The 15,193-nt window shown below is 50.3% G+C and overlaps 8 protein-coding genes across 8 annotated transcripts; 5 read left to right on the top strand and 3 right to left on the bottom strand.

The window, feature by feature from the left end:
- Window positions 1–336: 336 nt before the first annotated feature.
- On the top strand, window positions 337–1,119 carry hmgX (the record flags this gene model as incomplete). Its single annotated transcript, XM_057212971.1, has 1 exon — window positions 337–1,119. The coding sequence occupies one exon, from the start codon at window positions 337–339 to the stop codon at window positions 1,117–1,119; it is 783 nt and encodes a 260-aa protein (XP_057074854.1).
- Window positions 1,120–1,298: 179 nt separating this feature from the next.
- hmgA (putative homogentisate 1,2-dioxygenase (HmgA)) lies at window positions 1,299–2,822 on the bottom strand (the record flags this gene model as incomplete). The annotated part of the gene is made up of 4 exons (XM_057212970.1): window positions 1,299–1,422; window positions 1,482–2,129; window positions 2,191–2,700; window positions 2,755–2,822. The coding sequence occupies 4 exons, from the start codon at window positions 2,820–2,822 to the stop codon at window positions 1,299–1,301; spliced, it is 1,350 nt and encodes a 449-aa protein (XP_057074853.1).
- A 286-nt stretch (window positions 2,823–3,108) lies between these two features.
- On the top strand, window positions 3,109–4,398 carry fahA (fumarylacetoacetate hydrolase FahA; the record flags this gene model as incomplete). The annotated part of the gene is made up of 1 exon (XM_057212969.1): window positions 3,109–4,398. One exon carries the CDS (start codon window positions 3,109–3,111, stop codon window positions 4,396–4,398), a length of 1,290 nt encoding a protein of 429 aa, XP_057074852.1.
- Window positions 4,399–4,627: 229 nt separating this feature from the next.
- Window positions 4,628–5,308, bottom strand: maiA (maleylacetoacetate isomerase MaiA; the record flags this gene model as incomplete). Its single annotated transcript, XM_057212968.1, has 1 exon — window positions 4,628–5,308. The coding sequence occupies one exon, from the start codon at window positions 5,306–5,308 to the stop codon at window positions 4,628–4,630; it is 681 nt and encodes a 226-aa protein (XP_057074851.1).
- A 762-nt stretch (window positions 5,309–6,070) lies between these two features.
- Window positions 6,071–8,668, top strand: N7516_000245 (uncharacterized protein; the record flags this gene model as incomplete). The annotated part of the gene is made up of 3 exons (XM_057212967.1): window positions 6,071–6,278; window positions 6,342–6,951; window positions 7,006–8,668. The coding sequence occupies 3 exons, from the start codon at window positions 6,071–6,073 to the stop codon at window positions 8,666–8,668; spliced, it is 2,481 nt and encodes an 826-aa protein (XP_057074850.1).
- Window positions 8,669–8,873: 205 nt separating this feature from the next.
- On the top strand, window positions 8,874–10,217 carry N7516_000244 (isoaspartyl peptidase/L-asparaginase; the record flags this gene model as incomplete). Its single annotated transcript, XM_057212966.1, has 1 exon — window positions 8,874–10,217. One exon carries the CDS (start codon window positions 8,874–8,876, stop codon window positions 10,215–10,217), a length of 1,344 nt encoding a protein of 447 aa, XP_057074849.1.
- Window positions 10,218–10,490: 273 nt separating this feature from the next.
- N7516_000243 (uncharacterized protein) lies at window positions 10,491–11,413 on the bottom strand (the record flags this gene model as incomplete). The annotated part of the gene is made up of 2 exons (XM_057212965.1): window positions 10,491–11,189; window positions 11,282–11,413. The coding sequence occupies 2 exons, from the start codon at window positions 11,411–11,413 to the stop codon at window positions 10,491–10,493; spliced, it is 831 nt and encodes a 276-aa protein (XP_057074848.1).
- A 541-nt stretch (window positions 11,414–11,954) lies between these two features.
- On the top strand, window positions 11,955–14,760 carry N7516_000242 (putative C6 transcription factor; the record flags this gene model as incomplete). Its single annotated transcript, XM_057212964.1, has 7 exons — window positions 11,955–12,103; window positions 12,172–12,195; window positions 12,289–12,407; window positions 12,437–12,982; window positions 13,010–13,332; window positions 13,401–13,838; window positions 13,894–14,760. The coding sequence occupies 7 exons, from the start codon at window positions 11,955–11,957 to the stop codon at window positions 14,758–14,760; spliced, it is 2,466 nt and encodes an 821-aa protein (XP_057074847.1).
- Between the last annotated feature and the right edge of the window lie 433 nt (window positions 14,761–15,193).

Below are 15,193 nucleotides of genomic sequence, written 5' to 3'. Positions count from 1 at the left end.
GAGCGACCGTTGAGTTATTTGAAGTTAAGTCTAGATACACTCTTGTTTCTTTTAAATGAATGATCGCGTAAAACCTTGTAATCGCAATTTGTCTCGGCGGATACATACACCCACTCGGCAGTGCGGCTATTTCAGGCCCGTGAAATACCCTGAGGTATCCGGACCCGCTGAGACCCTGTAGATCCTCGTAATATCCGAAGATGTCTCAATCTCTTGCAACCATTGTCAGTTGCTTGAGACATTTGGTTTCATTCTTCAACTATTCTGCAGTGATCCTATTCTAAATTGAATCTCACAGTATCCCCTCAACCCTTCACCTCAACACCGATTCCCAAGATGACTTCGATCACAACTGCTCGCCCATCATTGACATCTAATGATACGGCTGTACTACAAGCTCTATTTGATGCCGAATCCTCTCCATCGTCAGGAGTTACCGTTAACTCATCGCTCCCCTCATGGCCAGCATCCCTGAACATCTCTGAAGCAGACTTGGTGTCGCTCAAACAGCGCGAAACCGATATAATTCGCAAGCTGCAACCAAACCAATCACCAAGTATAGAGATAGTCCAGTCAGCACTGAACGACTTCGACACACTTCTCACCCAGCATCCAACATATCCCTCAGCATACACAAACCGTGCACAAACACTGCGCCTGCTGGTGGATCTGATCTACGGCACAGAAGCGGGTGGTGATCAGCGCACTGATACGGAGATAGCCGATGCGGCCCTCTTTGCCCCTAAAACCTCCCAGCTATGCTCTCGCATATTCTCTGACATAGGCCAGGCCATAACCTTGGCCACACCCGCCTCCCCCGCTGATGCAGTCTCAACAACCCAGGGACGGTTATTGGCTGACGCGCACACGCATCGGGGATACTTACTCCTGAAAGCCGCACGTGTGAAGAAAGCGGGTTCTCGTATTGACGAAACGGGTCCGGAGCGTCTGCGTGGACTTTCAGCGGATCAGCTTGAAGAGATGGCTAGTCGGGATTTCTTCTTTGGGGGTCGGTATGGAAACAAGGTTGCGCAGCAGCTTTCTGTGCAGACCAATCCTTACGCTAAGATGTGTGGGGCTATTGTTAAGGAGGCAATGAGAAAGGAGGTTGAGGGGTGAAGATAACCGAGGATGGAGAATCCTTTCAAATCCACATTTCGAATAGCGAAGGAATAATAAACTTCACTTTGAGTGATTTGATTGAATTCTGGTATCTTGTTAGGCTAAAGAACTCTACTCTGTAGTATTTGAAAACGTGCAACTGTGTCCTTATTGCAGTGCTTCTGGCCCAAACGAGCCTAGGCCTTTTTGTTAGGGTTCACAAAGTGCCGTTTCAGAGGTTTCCAGCTGTGCTCGTTATATTCTGGCTGCACTTTCTGACAGGTTTTCAGACCCCACTCCGACACGCCAACCATGTGAGCACTAAATCATTGTCAGCAAATATAATAAATCTCGGAACTAATAGTTGAAATCGAACTAACCTTTCAAACATGAAAGCCATACTTCCATCACCAACCTTTTGAGGCTTCAGCTCAGCATTGCTAGCCCCCTCAAAAGCACCCGAGTCGGGACCATGTGCACTCATGGCGTTGTGCAAACTAGCACCAGCAGGTTTGAAACCACCACCGACCTTCGCATCATAGTCACCAGAGATCAGACCCATAAACTCCGACATGGTGTTACGGTGGTACCATGGTGGGCGGAAAGTACCCTCCGCGACGAGCCAGCGAGGAGGGAAGATAACAAAGTCAGCCACGGCGGTACCAACGTGGTCCGATGGAGCCGTCAGTACAGTGAATATAGAAGGGTCGGGGTGGTCGAATGAGATCGAACCGATAACGTTGAATCGGCCGAGATCGTATTTGAAGGGGTAATAGTTGCCGTGCCAGGCGACAACATCGAAGGGGGTGTGGTTCTGTCGCGCGGCGAAGAGCGAATTGTTGAATTTGCTGTAAAGCTTGTACTCGCTTTCCTCCTCGTCGTCGAATGCAGCAACGGGAGCTTGGAAATCGCGTGCATTTGCCAAACAGTTGGATCCAATAGGGCCCAGCTCCGGGAGCTGGTAGTGGCCCTGGTATATTTCGCAGATATATCCTCGCACAGGGCCATCTGGGAGGGTCACTCGGTATCTGATGGAAGTGATTAGTTATTGATTACGATGTAACATCGGTCGATAGCCAAGACACCTACCTAATACCGCGAGGGATGACGCAGATCTCATTTGGTCGCAGAATAATGCGGCCGAGCTCCGTCTGGATGTCTAGCACACCGTGCTGAGGTACAATAAGGAAGTCTCCGTCCGCGGAGTAGAAAGCTTCCTTGCCCATATCCTTGCCCGCGGCATACATCAAAATGCCTAATCCCTGCTTCTGAGTGGGGTCTCCAGATCCTGCAATCAGGTGGAGTCCATGCACCCAGTCGACCTTCTCATCTAGATCGAAGGGGTTCCATCGCAGCTGGTTGGGGATGTGGTGAAGTTTGTGGGTCTCGGTTGTCATTCTCGTATGATACGAGTCGACATCCTCCGCGGCGAAGTTTTCATGAGCTGCTGCGGGTATAATCCGATAGACCCATGTTTGCTTATTCTCATGGCGAGGTGCGGTGAATGCTGTACCGGAGAGCTTCTCGGTGTAGAGCCCATATGGAGCTTTCTGTGGGGAATTTTGACCGACTGGCAGAGCTCCTTCGACGGCTTCCGTCCTATTTCTTTATTAATTTGTGTTCGTTTGTGTTGGAAACTATATGTATACATACTCGTGATACGAGTCGAAGCCCGTCTGGTACTTATAAGGATCGGGGTGGTTGAACTTAGTGACAGGCATATTGGCAGTGATGTGATGTGGTTTTGGATAATGCCGACCTTTATCTTCATCAAATATCCCAGATCAGACCTCGGATCTTCTCTCAAAGAAGCAAATAATGTGAGTGTCACATCATTCCGCGGCAATCTGATAATTCCCGCGATTATCCTTCGTTCCGCATCGGCTGAATGCGGGGGAAGCGGGCAAATTCCGCACCACTTCGGGGCACTAAACATCATAGCTAAGTAGTTAAGACCCGTAAAGTTGGATTTTCTCTTTCTCTAAACTCTTCCATCATTAATTCATCATGACTTCCTGGCTTCAGATCCCCAAGAACTCGCCGTTCTCGCTCGCCAACATCCCGTTCGGCATCATCTCAACACAGTCTGTCTCAAAGACAGCTGCGATTGCAATCGGCGATCATGCATTGAACTTGAGCGCATTCGCTTCATCTGGAGGTTTCTCACAGCTACCCACTATTGAGCAACACCTGGCTGTTTTCAGCCAGCCGACACTGAATGACTTCGCTGCACTTGGTCGCCCTGTGCACCGACAAGTGCGCGAGTATCTACAGAACGTCTTCCGCGCCGACACAAAGTTCCCACAGCTCCTTAAGGACAACGTCTCCCTCCAGAAGTCAGCTTTGCTGCCCTTGTCCCAGGTTACCAACCATGTCCCCATGCAAATTGGCGATTACACCGATTTCTACGCTGGTTTGAACCACGCCTACAACATTGGCGTCCTCTTCCGTGGCCCGGACAATGCGCTCCAGCCTAACTATAGACACCTTCCTGTTGCCTACCACGGCCGTGCCTCCTCAGTTGTGACTTCAGGCACTCCCCTCCACCGCCCCCAGGGTCAGATCCTGGCGAATCCCACCGCGGACCCCAAGGTGCCTACTTTCTCTCCTTGCAAGAAGCTCGATATCGAGCTTGAGCTTGCTTGCTTCATCAGCAAGCCCAATGATCTCGGCAAGCCTGTCCCAATTGATGAGGCCGAAGACCACATTTTCGGTCTGGTTCTCATGAACGACTGGTCCGCCCGTGATATTCAGGCTTGGGAATACATCCCTCTGGGTCCCTTCAATGCCAAGAATTTCGGTACCACCATCACCCCTTGGGTGGTTCTGATCGATGCGCTCGAGCCTTTCCGGGCCGCCGGCTTGGAGCCTGCAAACCGCGAGTCTCTTCTTCCCTACTTGCGCGAGAAGCGCGCCGAGAGTGCCTACGAAATCCCCCTCGATGTTGAGGTCACCAACCCCGGCGGTCAGCCCACTACTATCTCTAACAGCAACGCTCGCAACCTGCTCTACTCTTTCCCTCAGATGGTTGCTCACCACACTATCACGGGCTGCAACTTGCGCACCGGTGACTTGCTGGGATCGGGTACTATCTCTGGTAAAGAGGCGAAGACTCAGGGTAGTTTCTTGGAACAGACCAACGGCAAGATTCCTCTTAAGCTGGCGGATGGCTCTGAGCGTATGTTCCTTGAGGATGGTGACACTGTTACTCTGCGCGGTATGGCTGGGACAGAAGGCAACTATGTCGGCTTCGGCGATTGTGTTGGCACTATCCTGCCTACCGTTTCACTGCAGTAAATGACTTAAAATCAAATTAAATGATCAATGTGTTTTATGATTTGTTTCAGTTTTGTTTAATTCCACAATATAGAGCTTGAGATATACTATCTCGGCCAATTCTATTCAGCCAGCACAACTAGGATAAAGAACTGCCTGCTATACAATGCCATTTCTACTACTAGCACGGGCGATGGAATATTTCAAGAACCTTGATGGAGAGTCAATTTACTACTTACAGCCCTTTCAGCTACTCCTTAATACGAAACTCCTCGGGGGTATCATCCTGCGACCTCCAATGTCCCTTCTTAACAGCCTCCTCCGCCTCCAAGTTCTTCACAATCTCATTCGTAACCGGGAACTGACTCAAGTCAACACCAAACCGCTGAGCTCCCCAGGCAGCAGGAATCAAACACAAATCCGCAATGGTAATAGAATCTCCAACACTAAACTTGCCAGCGGATTTCTTAACAGCAACCTCATAAGCCCTAAACCCATCTTCCATCAAATCCTTCGACCATTCAGCACGATCAACACCCAGCGCTCCAACCCGCTTCAAAATTCGGAGGTTCGTAACAGGCTGTATATCGCAAGATATAATATCCGCCAGTGTGCGGACTACAGCGCGGCTCTCTGGGTCCGAGATCGGAGGGAGCAACGCGGGTCCTTGCTCTGGGAATGCTTCTGCGAGGTACTCAAGTGCGGCGAGAGACTGTGTGATTGTCACGGGTGCTTTGGAGTCGCGCTGGATTACTAGGGCTGGTACTGTTCCTGAAGGGTTGATGGCCAGATGGGCTGGGGAGGATTGCTCGCCCTTTAGGAGATTCACGTAGACGGATTTGAAAGGAATTTGCTTTAGGTGTAGGGCTATTCGGAGTCTGGCGGAGCAGGAGGAGCGGAAATAGGTGTGGAGAGTCACTGTGTCGGTCATTGTGCTGAAGGATTGGGGTGGTATTCGATTGATGGGATATTGGAGTGGCGATGATACGAAAACGGGCCTAGACAAGGAAGAGCATTTGTGCTTATAACCCAAGCTACATAGGTTCAACTACGTTATAAGTTACTTTTTCCCCCAGACACGGATCCTATGTGCCGGTTTACCTTGGCCAGGTGGACTTGTACATGTAGAGTATGGGGGCGGAATGACTTCCGTCATATTGAAGCCGAGTTCAAGCGTACGCACATTTCGGCTATAACTCTCGGCGGATATCATTTGTATCATTTGTGTCATTCTATTATTCTAACTATTAGCAGGAACGTGGGGTATTCTACTAATAGTGTATATTGTCCTACCTATATTGCATTAGAGCTATTGGGGATTGAAACCTTGATACTCTGTGTGATATATATATATATGCGATTTCTTCTATTGATTATTAACTGTCAGTTCAGCAAGGTCCAATTTGTCACCAATCAAATTCAGGCTAAAACTAGAACAGAATCTCATTCATAAATCATGTCAAAATATATATGCATTGGTACTATTTTAATTAGTGGACTAATTCTCACCTCTACAACAAGTCCGTGGACGGGGAAGCTTATGCGGGGCCGACGGATATCGCCGGGTAATAATCCTTGCTCGACATCTCTTTGTCTCCCTGCAATTATCCATAGCATCACCAAAATATCCACAGAATCCACAGAAATCCACTTCAGGAGAGATCCTGGCTAATCCGCCCAGGCACGGTTGACGATGGATGGTGTCAGATCCTCCCGTCCGGACAAGCCGTATCAACGCACTTACAAGGCATGCATCCCTTGCCGGCAACGGAAGGCCAAATGCGACCTAGGAACCGACCCAGATGGTCTTCCGATCGGCCCACCATGTGCGCGCTGCCGAAGGGAGCTAAGGGATTGTGTATTCCCCGAGAAACGCGCGTGGGAAAGGTCACGCAAACGAGGTACGCTAGAATTGACTGCTTACCATATCTGAATCGGCGGATACCTAACTGGTTAATTTCTAGCGCGATCACCGGCGAGCTATGAGACGGATGTCTCACCCCGACAGACCAGACAACTTACGACATCGTCACCTGATACTCCTGTTCTCGTACAGGGGCATATCCAGAACATGCATCATGCAGGCGAAGTAGCCAACTCAATACCCGAGACCAACTTTCAGTCGGGATGGTCATATCATCGGGATCAAGCGAGCTCTCATCGAGGCTCCCTCGATCACCCTTCCGTAGGGCCCCCAAGGGCTAATCGGTCACCTTCTCATACATATGAAAATAACAGACACCAATCGAACTCCACCCTCGCCAGCTCTATGATGCGCACTGTCGTGTCAAGTGGCAATGATGCACTCAATATTCTCTTCGAAGCTGCAACTGCTCAAGAAGATAATAGTCCCGATACTAGCTCTGAATCACTAGCTGAGCCTCCATCGGCAGGTCCGAGTACACAAGATCGAACACCCGGAAACCACGATTTCGCGTTTGAGTCGGTGGCGCGGGTAATACGTCCCGTCAAGCTATCCGACGCCACTCAAGATACTCTCAATGTCTGGGAGGCTTGTCGGTTTGTCAAGATGGGCTGGTTTAGTGCTAGAGAGGCTGTGACTTTTATTGATCTGTGTGTTCCCTACATGTTCCTCGTCCCCGCCAAATAAAAGCTAACCCGAAGTAGGTTCTTTAAGAATATGTCCTGTTTATCTCCAATCTTAACTGATTTCTACTCCAATCACCGATATCACTACTGGCTGATTGCTCGGGAGCCAGTTCTATGCTCCACCATTCTCATGATCTCTTCCCGCTATCACGTCCTTCCTGGAGCAGGGGGAGAGTCGAGGAATTTCTTTATCCACCATCGACTATGGTCACATTGCCAGAAATTGACGATGCGGCTGATATTTGGGCAAGAAAAATCAACAAAATCCAAGGTGCGGAGTCTTGGTACTGTGGAGGCACTTCTGTTGATGTCAGAATGGCATCCTCGTGCTTTGCATTTTCCGCCCGAGACAGATGGCTGGGACGATGATTTAATCCCATCAGCCCCCAGGAACCATGAGAATAAAGAACCAAGCTCAGCACCTGGTAGTGGCGGGGTGGAAGATATAATTGAACCAGCACGCCGATCTGACCAAATGTCCTGGATGTTGCTTGGGTGTGCGCTCTCCCTTGCACATGAGCTAGGGATATTCGAGACAGAAGAGACCAGCTCACCAACCGACGAACCAGAATGGAGAGATCAAATAGCAATCCGCTGGCAACGTGTACAACGTCTGTTATATGTCTACATTAATCAATTGGCTTGGCGGATCGGATGCATGTCACCAATTCCTCAATCATTAAACCATGCCATACTAGGCGGACGGAAGCCACAGGGACTAAGTCCACCGGGCAGCACATGGCTGACCTTCATGGATTCATGGATTGAGCTTACCAAACTAGCCAAGTCTGTGACTGATATGTTCTTTCCCTCTGCCGCGTTTGCACGCCAGCAACTGCACAGCGGCCGCTATGTAGGCCTTCTCGAACATTTCCGACCTCTTCTAAACCAATGGAAAGACAAGTACCTACAGCCTCAGGTACTTGATAAAGCATTCTACAACGATCTCTTCATCGAGTACCACTTCGTCCGCGTCTACACGCATTCAGTGGGAATGCAAGCAGTAGTGGAGCGTGCTGTCGCAGAGAACGACCACAACAGCTTCGATGGGGTGCGACCCATGACTATCGACCCAACCGACTACGAATACATCCAAGAGGTGATCGAAGGATGTGGCCAGATCTTGCAAAAAGTCACCCATCTAGCCGAGGTAGGGGCGCTACGGTTCTCGCCAGTCCGAATTGTTCTTCGCATAACCAGTGCTTCGATCTTCTTGATGAAAGCCCTCAGTCTGGGTACACGGCAAGCCAAGCTCCAGGAATCAATTGAAATCCTAGAGAAGAGTATCAAAGCACTCAAGTCAAACGCCTTGGATGATGTGCATCTGAGCACGCGGTACGCTGCACTGCTAGAAATGCATGTCTCGCGCTTGCGGCGGAATCTACTTGCGTCGTCGAAAGTGGCGAAAAGTAGCCAAGACGCCACGCGAAGATCATCCATGGGACCCCCTCCTTGGCCGGGGCCGGACACTGGTGACCGGTCAAATTCCATGAGGGCCCCAGTAGTGCAGGACACACCACCAGATCTGGGATATATCCCGTCCTTGAACGATATTGGTGCAGATAACTGGCTTTCGCTGCCCTTTGACCCATCGATGGCACCGTTTGATATGAGCCATGGATGTCAATTTCCCATGTATGATGGTGGGACATTAGACTTTATTTGGAATCTGCCATCGTGATAGAATTCAACCCTGCACATGGATTATTCAACTAGGTAGCTTTGTACATAGCCCTATATGGTTGCATTTATGCAATGTCGATAGAAGATATGGATGATACCCCAATTCAGACAATGTTACTCCGCCTCCGCCTTATCTTTCCCCGCACCAAACAACAACCAACATAACTATTCCCACCAGCCCAATTACCTAGATACACAGTGAAATGACGAAACCAGCCTCGTTCAAACCAACCCTGATCATCCACGGTGGCGCTGGCAACATCCAACGCTCCAAACTACCCCCAGACCTCTACGCCGCCCACCACGCCTCACTCCAATCCTATCTCCGCTCAACACACGCCTTCCTCAAAAATGGAGGCACAGCTCTAGATGCAGCGGTCCACGCCGTCTCCCTCCTCGAAGACGACCCCCTCTTCAACTGCGGCCGCGGCAGCGTCTTCACAACAGCCGGCACTATCGAAATGGAAGCCTCCATAATGGTGACATCCGTTCACCCCGACCCAGCACAGCCAGGCGCAATCAAACGCGGCGCAGGCGTGATGGGCCTCCGTAATGTCCGTCACCCGATCCGTCTCGCGCGCGAGTCGCTTCTCAGATCGGGTGTCGCCGCTGATGGATCTCCTGTAGATGACGGAGGGAGTATGCATTCCCAGCTCGTTGCTCCGTATGTGGAGACTCTTGCTCGGGATTGGGGATTGGAGGTTTGTTCCGATGAGTGGTTCTTTACGCAGAAGAGATGGGATGAGCATATAAGGGGTTTGAAGGGCGAGGAGGAGCCTGTCTTTCTAACTCAGGGCACTGTGGGGTGTGTCTGTCTTGATCAGTGGGGGAATCTGGCTGTTGCTACCAGTACCGGTGGTTTGACGAATAAGTTGCCCGGGAGAATTGGTGATACGCCTACCCTGGGAGCTGGGTTCTGGGCCGAGGCTTGGGATGAGATTGTCTCGGGTGGTGCTGAGGCAGTGTCGGAAGATTCCTCTGTCGGTGGCTTGTTGCGTAACGCGAGAAATTGGCTCGGGGATTGCATACCGTCGTTCTTGCGAGATCAGGCCCTACCTAGTTACTCGCCCCTTTCGGGTGATTGTTCCTCCCGGCAGCTGGACTTGGGGTTCGAGAAGGGTTGTCATTCTTATCAACCTTCTGCTCAATACTCTCATCGGCGGGCCATCGCGGTCTCTGGGACGGGGAATGGAGACTCGTTCCTTCGGGTTGCGGCTGCGCGCACGGTTGCTGCAATGCTACGGTTTTCACCGCCAGGCAGGTTCCCCTCTGGACTTGCAGACGCAGTGACGGCTGTTACTGGGCCTGGTGGTGAACTTCAACGTTCGGCCGGCTCCAGATGGAAAAAGACTGGCGAGGGTGAAGGAGGTATTATCGGTATAGAGGCAGAGATTTTCCCTGTGAACAGGGCATCGGATGTCAAACTACATCGGGGCAAGGTTGTATTCGACTTCAATTGTGGTGGTATGTGGCGTGCTTGGGTAGAGGAGGATACTGCTGGCAACGAAGTTGAGAAGATTATGGTCTTCCGAGAGCAATACCAATAGAATAGGAAGCATCCGTCAAATTGTTATAGAGCTATAGTATACGGGAAGATTGGCTGTTGAATATTTCGTCTTATGCAAGCGGTAAACAACTCACAGCATCAAATGGTGTCACGCTGGATAACAAAGTCGGTGCACTGGAACACTATAGCTGCGGCTGTAGCATGGACAGAAAGAAGTCCGCAACTCGGTGGAAAGATTCCTTATGTGTCCAGGGAGGCATAACATTCGACCTCGGGTCCCCATCCGGGAAGTATTTGACCAATGAGAAACACATCATGTCAAGGTCCCTTGGTCCTTCCCCCTCCGCATGCACGGGAATGAAAACACATAGACGAAGACCGCATGAACGTCCGCAGCAGCAAGGAGATTGAGTTGTGTGCCGAGATAATCGGCCTGCTCCCGCTCGCTCCGAGTCGGGACCACGCCACCTTCGAAAACGCCGCTTCCATCTGGATTCGTGCTCTTCAGAAGCATGAATCCGCCGTCGCCGCGGTCAGCAGCTCCTTCATAAGCGCAGCAACCAACTTCCATAACGGCAAGAGGCTTGCCGAACCTGTGACGCTCGAGACCAGCAACATATTCCTCTTCAGTCTCTCCTCGGCGATAATAGTCGATACCAACGATGTCGAAAATGTCCCAGTCTACCAGTTCCCAGGTGCCGGCCGAATATGTCAGCAGTCCACCAAATTTGGTGCGAATAACTCTAGCAAAAGACCGCAGGACTTTATTTAGTTCCACAGATTTATCGCGTAAGACCTGGGGGATATCTCTCGTCATATGGCCGCCAGTAAACTGAGCGCCGAGCCACATTGCACGCTCAAGGAAAGATTCGCCAGGAAAGATCCCTTTGCTGAAGATCGTGTACTCGCAGCCAGCAACAAAAATGATATCGACGCCTTCGTTTCGTAGTTGTTCGGCCAGCTCCGCGGCGTCCTCAAAATAGGCGCGCGTCCCATCGACACCTTCATTCATCTTCCACGGGTTAAAGAAAACCGTGAGCCCTATTGAGTGAGCAGCCCGTGCAGCAGATTCCAGTCGATGGATATCCTCCCCTCGATCCGTACAGCATTGGCGTGCATGTCGTTGGCGATGACGCGCATGTCGTATTTTACTAGGATTGGGTCGAAGGGTTCGACCGAAAATCCCTGGTCTCCGAACCTCAGTCCGACATCATAAACGACGCCGCGATACTTCATTGTTGTTATTTCTTCCAATGTTCGATGGAACTGGCTCTGTTAGGGTTGAAATACATGGCAATTTGAAAGAATAGGAAGGCAATTTGCTCACAGAAAGAGAAAAGATAGGGGGAAAGAAGAAGGACTCCGTCAATGACCTGCTAGGATAACTTGATATGCCACTTTCCGTCGCCAATGCCGGGAATCTGCGATTCATATACGGAGCCCATAGTATATAAGTCCCTCATCCGGGAATCGTGTACCCTACGAAGCGAAACCAGTTGGTAAGGAGCAATGGAGTTGATAGAACGGACACCATGACTCCGCAGGCTGGGGGGTCTACGGGTGGCTGCAGGCTGTCGATGCGGACTTCGGCCTCTTGGCGTTCCGCGCATCCGTGAAGACTGTCGGCTCTTTTCGCACTTTCCAGCACTCTGGTTTCCAGCACTCTGGTCGGACAGTTCTCATGAAAACTCCGTCTTTTCAAATCAAGATGTTAGCATTCGGCTTCTAACCTGTCTTCCAGTATCACTTTGACGGCCCTTCGGACCTTTTTGCAATGATGTCATGCACGCCTGCCGACAGCAGAAGTAGCCCCACAGACCAAGTGCCAAGAGACGAAGGTGATACTCAGGGTTGTGCACTAGAAGAGGACCTACTTTCACAATGGAACGGTCGTCATGAGAACGAGATTGTGACAACCGAGAAGGTGTCTGTACGGGCTCCCCGTTTATCATACCCAATATTGCACGGCGTTTGAATGCTGACCATAGCTGTAGTGTGATCGTTGCCGTAAACGAAAGGTGTGTCTTCTATAGTTAGCTGGAAATACAACAGAGATTGCCCGGATAAGTCTAGCACGGCGAGCTTGCTGCTGACTATTCTTTTTCTCACAGACCAGGTGTGATCGCGTTAACCCGTGTTCGCAATGCATCAAAACGGGATCGCAGTGTACCTACCAGTTTGGCCAGAAAGCCAAGGAAAAGCGCCAACGGGTCCTCATCTCGAGTGTATAGTAAGTTCATACCGCATATTCAACTCTAGGGCTTATACGCAAGTCTATGTATCGAGTCACTAAATCACCAATTTGCAACATCAGCGAGAGTAGAATGGAGCACATTTCGAACAAAATTGACGACCTCAGTGAGATGATGAGGCATCTAAGTCATGAGCGGTCCAGTAACAGTAACAGTGGCTTGGCGACTTCAGCTGGAATGCAACCCCCATTACATTCCTCGCTTCGGTCTAATGAGTCGCGAGTTGCTTCCAGTGATAATAAAACAGGGGCTACAAACCACCACCAGCCTTTAGCGGAAGCTGGAGGCATCGAATCGACGCTATTCGCCCATGTCATCTTCGCAACTAGGTTTCTTCAAACCGTCGTGGCGAATGACCCATACTCGAACGTCGCCGCCGAAATGACCTCGGTGCTGGATGCCCTGCGGAGCACGGTCAACGTTCAGAAGCAACAGAATGAGACGCTGGAAGGTTCACATCCATTCTCGAAAGCGCTTCCTCCAGGTCTTAGTTCCAGGGATCTGCCTATACCTTCTATGGACCGAATCCTGGCATGCTTAAGGATCGCACACGGTTCGTACACTTTATTTGTCACTTAAGTTGCGCCGTCTGCTAACCCTTCAGAAGAACGGTCGTCCAATGAGGTCTATTGGCCTTTCGAGTTTGGATCTCTGGGTGACTTTACCCAATACGTCATCAAGGCCTGCTCGCCCGGACCAGTGACGGATATGGAGCTGATAATTGTCCACTATGGGCTTGATTTGCTCTTCACTGAGTGCTCGAGTGTCACTGGAAACGATGCAGTCAAGCAGGAGTATGAGGCACAAGCACTCATCTGCAGCGACAGCCTCGAAACAATCCTATCTAGCCTCCCCTTCCACATCACTACGAATATAGTCTCGGTGTGTGCTATGTATATGGCTGTATGTTCATCGCTTAAATCTTCACTGTCTTTGTTTATGGCAACTGATTCCCATTGAAAATCAAACAGACTACTTACTGCCTCAAACATGGCAAACCCTTCGCGGCGTGGGCGTTTATTTCTAGGGCTTCACTCATGGCTCAGGCCCTTGGGTTGCATAGCAAGCTTGTTATGGCAACCGAGCCCACAGAAGAAGCACGGCGGGGAATACGACTGTTCTGGGCTCTCTATGCCCTTGAAAAGGCAGTGTCGCTACGTCTCGGTAGGCCCTCCACTATCAGAGACCACGACATCACAGTGCCGCGACTGCTGCTCGACCGAAATATGACTTCCTTACTACATAACAGGCTGTCTGACTGGATCGATGTGGCTAGCCTCTATGGACGAGTGTATGACAATATATATAGCACAAGTGCGCTATCGCAGCCGGTCTCCCTTCGAGAATCTCGTACGAGAGCCCTGGCTGCTGAGCTCAAGAGAATAATGGCCTCAAGAGTGGAGTTCTATGTAAGCCGTTCCCTTCCCAATTTTTCCATGCATGATCGCGGGCAGGGAGCCAAAGTCCGGTCCCTCCTCTTACCCTCGGGCTAATTTTGGGGTGCAGAAACGGCCAAATCAGTGGACTAGCCATGTGGCACATCCAGGGCCGAGTAGATTCATCATCCATGCAAACAGAGCCATCGAGTACTCTATACTAGCCTCCATATATAGAGGAATTCCGTCGGGAAAATCTTCAAGCTTGGCGCCTTGTCCGGAATGCATCTCAGCTGCGAGAGCCACGCTCAAGGAGACCGAAGTGTGCATTACCATGCTCACAGACGCGGCGTTGTGGTCCCCCAGCCTCGACTTATGGGTCAACGAAATCATCTTGTTAGCACCATTCATGCCCTTTTTAATCCTGTTCTGCAGCGCCATTGAGACACTCAACTCGTCCGACATGGATCAACTACAACAATTGGTTGTCAGCCTGCAGTCGATGGCACAATCCTCTCGCTATTCCGCCTGCAGTAAACAACTACGAATTTTCAAGGCCCTGTATGACGTTGCCGCGAAGTACGTCGAGGCCAAAGCGAAAGGACAATCAGGAGAGATGATCAGTGATCCCTTTACCGATCTGGACATGGATAGGTACCTGAACGGCAACACTGTTTGGTTTGGTGCTGATTCAAACTCCCCTGAGTTATTCACGGCACCGGATACTTGGTCGCTCGATGGGGCTCACACGCCTGCGGCGGCTTCTTCGGCTGGAACAACGGAGGACCGAGGCCAACGACTCATGAACCAAGCGTCAAGCTTTCAGCCAAGAGCGACTATGTCGGCAATGCAACAGCAGATGCCTGATGATTTGGAGCTGGATACTCCAGGGGTCCAGCTGGGAAATTGGTTCCATCAAAGTCATCAAATGATGAGGCTCCTGGATGACTCTTGAATATTGCCAGTGTTTATCGTTCGGGAAAGTCAATATCTAGACGTCAGTATATAACTCCACCCGTGGACGTCGACATGGATTATGTAAACAAAATACTCACCCGTGGACCCGTGGACCCGTGGACGAGGTCATAAATGACCTTACATAATTTATGCAAGACGCGTCACCAGGGCACTTGCTTATGAAATATGTTCTTGCTTATGAAATATGTTCTTGCTTATGAAATATGTTCTTGCTTATGAAATATGTTCTTGCTTATGAAATATGTTCTTGCTTATGAAATATGTTCTTGCTTATGAAATATGTTCGGGGTGAACCAGTGAACCTTGGAAGCTTGAAACTAAGGCGGTAAACCCAACTCTTCAACATTGAAGCCCAAATGGGTCACCTCACGCGTTCCGATAAGGCAATTGAGCCTCTCGAGATTAAGATG

Source organism: Penicillium verrucosum (assembly GCF_028828655.1).
Source record: "Penicillium verrucosum strain IBT 35672 chromosome Unknown utg000001l_segment0_segment0, whole genome shotgun sequence".
NCBI lineage: Eukaryota > Fungi > Ascomycota > Eurotiomycetes > Eurotiales > Aspergillaceae > Penicillium > Penicillium verrucosum.
This window is presented reverse-complemented; position numbering and strand designations above follow the sequence as displayed.